At 24.0% G+C, this 2,995-nt stretch overlaps 2 protein-coding genes across 2 annotated transcripts in view, besides 6 other annotated features; both read left to right on the plus strand.

Annotated features, from left to right (window-relative positions):
- Positions 1-347: 347 nt before the first annotated feature.
- Positions 348-368: a sequence feature (AT_rich).
- A 98-nt stretch (positions 369-466) lies between these two features.
- Positions 467-580: a microsatellite.
- Positions 523-595: a microsatellite.
- Positions 596-599: 4 nt separating this feature from the next.
- Positions 600-634: a sequence feature (AT_rich).
- A 19-nt stretch (positions 635-653) lies between these two features.
- On the plus strand, positions 654-2,717 carry EDI_293650 (uncharacterized protein; the record flags this gene model as incomplete). The annotated part of the gene is made up of 1 exon (XM_001737814.1): positions 654-2,717. The coding sequence occupies one exon, from the start codon at positions 654-656 to the stop codon at positions 2,715-2,717; it is 2,064 nt and encodes a 687-aa protein (XP_001737866.1).
- Positions 1,757-1,781: a sequence feature (AT_rich).
- A 7-nt stretch (positions 2,718-2,724) lies between the features above and the next one.
- Positions 2,725-2,796: a sequence feature (AT_rich).
- A 5-nt stretch (positions 2,797-2,801) lies between these two features.
- The window catches only part of EDI_293660 (vacuolar amino acid transporter, putative), a gene marked incomplete at both ends in the record, with an annotated part of 1,536 nt that continues 1,342 nt past the window's right edge, over positions 2,802-2,995 (plus strand). The window contains one exon of the mRNA XM_001737815.1: positions 2,802-2,892. Within this exon, the coding sequence (XP_001737867.1) occupies positions 2,802-2,892 (91 nt within the window). The remainder of the gene's footprint in view (positions 2,893-2,995) is intronic.

The following is a 2,995-nucleotide window of genomic DNA, read 5'->3' on the forward strand; positions in this document are numbered from 1 at the left end:
AAAATCTTTTTATTAGTCATATCAGTATAGCGTTTCAACTCTTTTCTATTTAGTATTAATGAGACAGTACTTTTTTAGTGAAAAAGAAAAGTCTTTAATCTAAATAACAGATAGACTTAAACTGTATTCAAAAAAAACTCTAAGTTTAATTATTCTTCTTGAGAGTTAGTTTAAATAAATTCTCTGAATCCTTATAATAGCGAAACATATTAGAATATTTTTTATAAAATGTTTATGAAATTAGAACACAAAATATTAATATGGAAATACTAAGAGTTAAGAAGTGAATCTTAATTTGTTTTTTGTATAAAGAATGTTTCTAAATTCAAGGAGAATTGATTTAGAACTTAAAATAAATTTATTTTATTGTTCAAAGAGAGGTAGTTCACTCTTTTTGAGTTAATGAAATTCTTCCAAAACCAGAAAAACACAACTTTGGGAAAAGTGAATTGATAGTATTAATTAGAATATAAGAGAGAATAGAATAACAAAAAGTTATTGATATAGTAGAGCAAAGTGATTAAATAAAAGAAAGTAAAAGAAGAAAACAAAACAAAAAGAGAAGAGTTAAAAAAAAATATAGGAGAAAAACAAATTTCTTTAAAAAATAATTTTAAAACTAAAACTTAAAAAAGTAATCGAATATTTTTTAAATGGAAATATTAACTGAGCCAAGTTTAACTCTTCTTGACGTTTTTATGTTATACCAAACATCTACCCTTCCAGCAACTGTTAGAAAAATTAATGAAACTGAAAGTTTTTTCTGGAATAAAGTTCTTGAATTAGAAACACCTTTTAATGAATATCTATTTATTAAAATACTTACTGCTATTCATAATCAATGGTCATCATATACAAGTAATTATCAACAACACTCATTTGAATCTAATGATGTCAATGTCTTTACTCGAAATAGAGGTGTTAGTGATGCAGATAAAAAAAATAAAATTCTAATAGACACATCAATATCTCCTGTATTTGTTTCTGATGATCATAAAATTTCAAATTCATCTCTTTCTAAAACTCATTTAACCACAACACCTAAAGACATTTTATTAAAACCAAAATGTCAAACTCTTAGTGACCCATCTCTTTCTTCTACTTCTTCTTCTTGTCCTAATAAAACAAATGACCATTCAGAACTCCTTCGAACAGAACAAATTGGAACTCCTCCTAAATTTTTAGAGCCACTCCCTAAACTTTCTCGTCCTACTTTAAAACGTACAATACCAGGAGCTTTTTCATCAACTAGAAATATTTCATTTACACCTCATGATAAACATAAAAGACCTGCAATACCTGATAAAAAATTAACAAAAAGTAGAAGTATGGAATGTATGCTTTCAGCATTTGATTCAGAACTTGTAACAAGAGGAGAAATTGCATTAAGAGAAAGAAGAAGAGTTGGAATTAACTCATCATCAACAAAGAATTTAGGACCAATACAAATTACAAATGAAACAATTAAATTATCAAATAATACAAATGAAAGTAAAAAAGACAGTAGTAAACAACAAGAAGATGATAATGAATGGCAATTATTTTCATCATTACTACAAAGAAAAACACTTAAAAATGTTATTAAAATTCCATCAACAAAAGTAATAGAAAGAATGATGAATACAGATAATTTAGTTGAAAAATATTTAAGAGGAAAGTTTAATGCAATTCAATATGAAGGTGGAACAACAAATATTTTAATTAATGGAAATAAAATTGCAATATCAGCAGGAGTATTGGTTGATGTATTAAATGGAAATTATATTAATAATTTTATTTATCATCAAAAGGAATATTATGAAGGATTACATACATTAGCAATTTTATATATTGGAACAATTAGACCATTTTGTTCTATTAGAAATTCTTCAAGAATAATTGTTTCAGCATTAAAAACATTTAATAAATTAATTCCACCAATTATGGCATTAGAAAGAAGAATTTCAAGAATGTTTACATTTGGAAATGGAAATGAAAATATTATTAATGCATTAGAATGGTATTCTAAAGAACTTATTTGTTATGGAATGTATATTGAAAAAATTAATAAAATACGTGAATTAATTCAATTAACTTACAAAGAAGACATTCTTCATTCATTAGAAATTGCTATTAATGAATATGAAGAAACACATGAAAAAGTAAAACCATTTGAAGAATTAATTGAATTACCAATACAACATTTTGGAAGATTAGGAGCATTATTATTTTATTTAATGAGTAAAACATCAGAACCATCTCAAATTATTAAACAAACAATAAAAAAATATATTCAAGTATTATCATCAATTAGTGATCTCTCTTTAAAAAAATTAAATCAAATAACTGGAATGGATTTAAAAAAAAAAGGAAGGTATTTAATTCATTTTGGTGGTGTAAAAATTACATCAAAAGAATTTAAAGGAAAAGAATGGAAATTATGTTTATTATTTAATGACATTTTACTTATTGCTAAAATTGATGTAACAGAAAAATATCGTAATGAACGTGAAATATTAACTAGATTTGAAAATGCACCTTCAGGTAAAGATATTAGTTTATTAAAAAAATATTATTGTAAAGTAGAATATATTTGTGATACTTCTAAATTAATTGTCTGTTCAGATAAAAATTATTCTTTCACACTAAATACAATGGTTTGTATTTGTTATAATATGAAAGAAAGAGATAATTGGATATCTTCTTTTCATTCTGTAAAAGTCTCATTTTTAAATTGACTTTGTGTTATATTAATTATTGTTATATAAAACGAAAATATATTTTATAATTAAAACAAATCTATTAATTTGAAAAATAGAGAAATGAAGAGCATTCGAGAATTAACAAAGAAGACAAATAGAATTTCGCTTTTAAACTATCAGCTTCTACATCAAATTTCTTGGTATTCTATTCGTTTCTTAATAAAAGAACTTCTTCATTTAAAACAGTTTCATGACTGAAGAACAGCATTATCAAGTAATTTAACTAGTAATGAAAAAGAAATTATTGATGAAGA

The sequence above is a fragment of the Entamoeba dispar genome, genomic scaffold, assembly GCF_000209125.1.
Source record: "Entamoeba dispar SAW760 scf_1105229460843 genomic scaffold, whole genome shotgun sequence".
Classification (NCBI taxonomy): Eukaryota; Evosea; order Mastigamoebida; family Endamoebidae; genus Entamoeba; species Entamoeba dispar.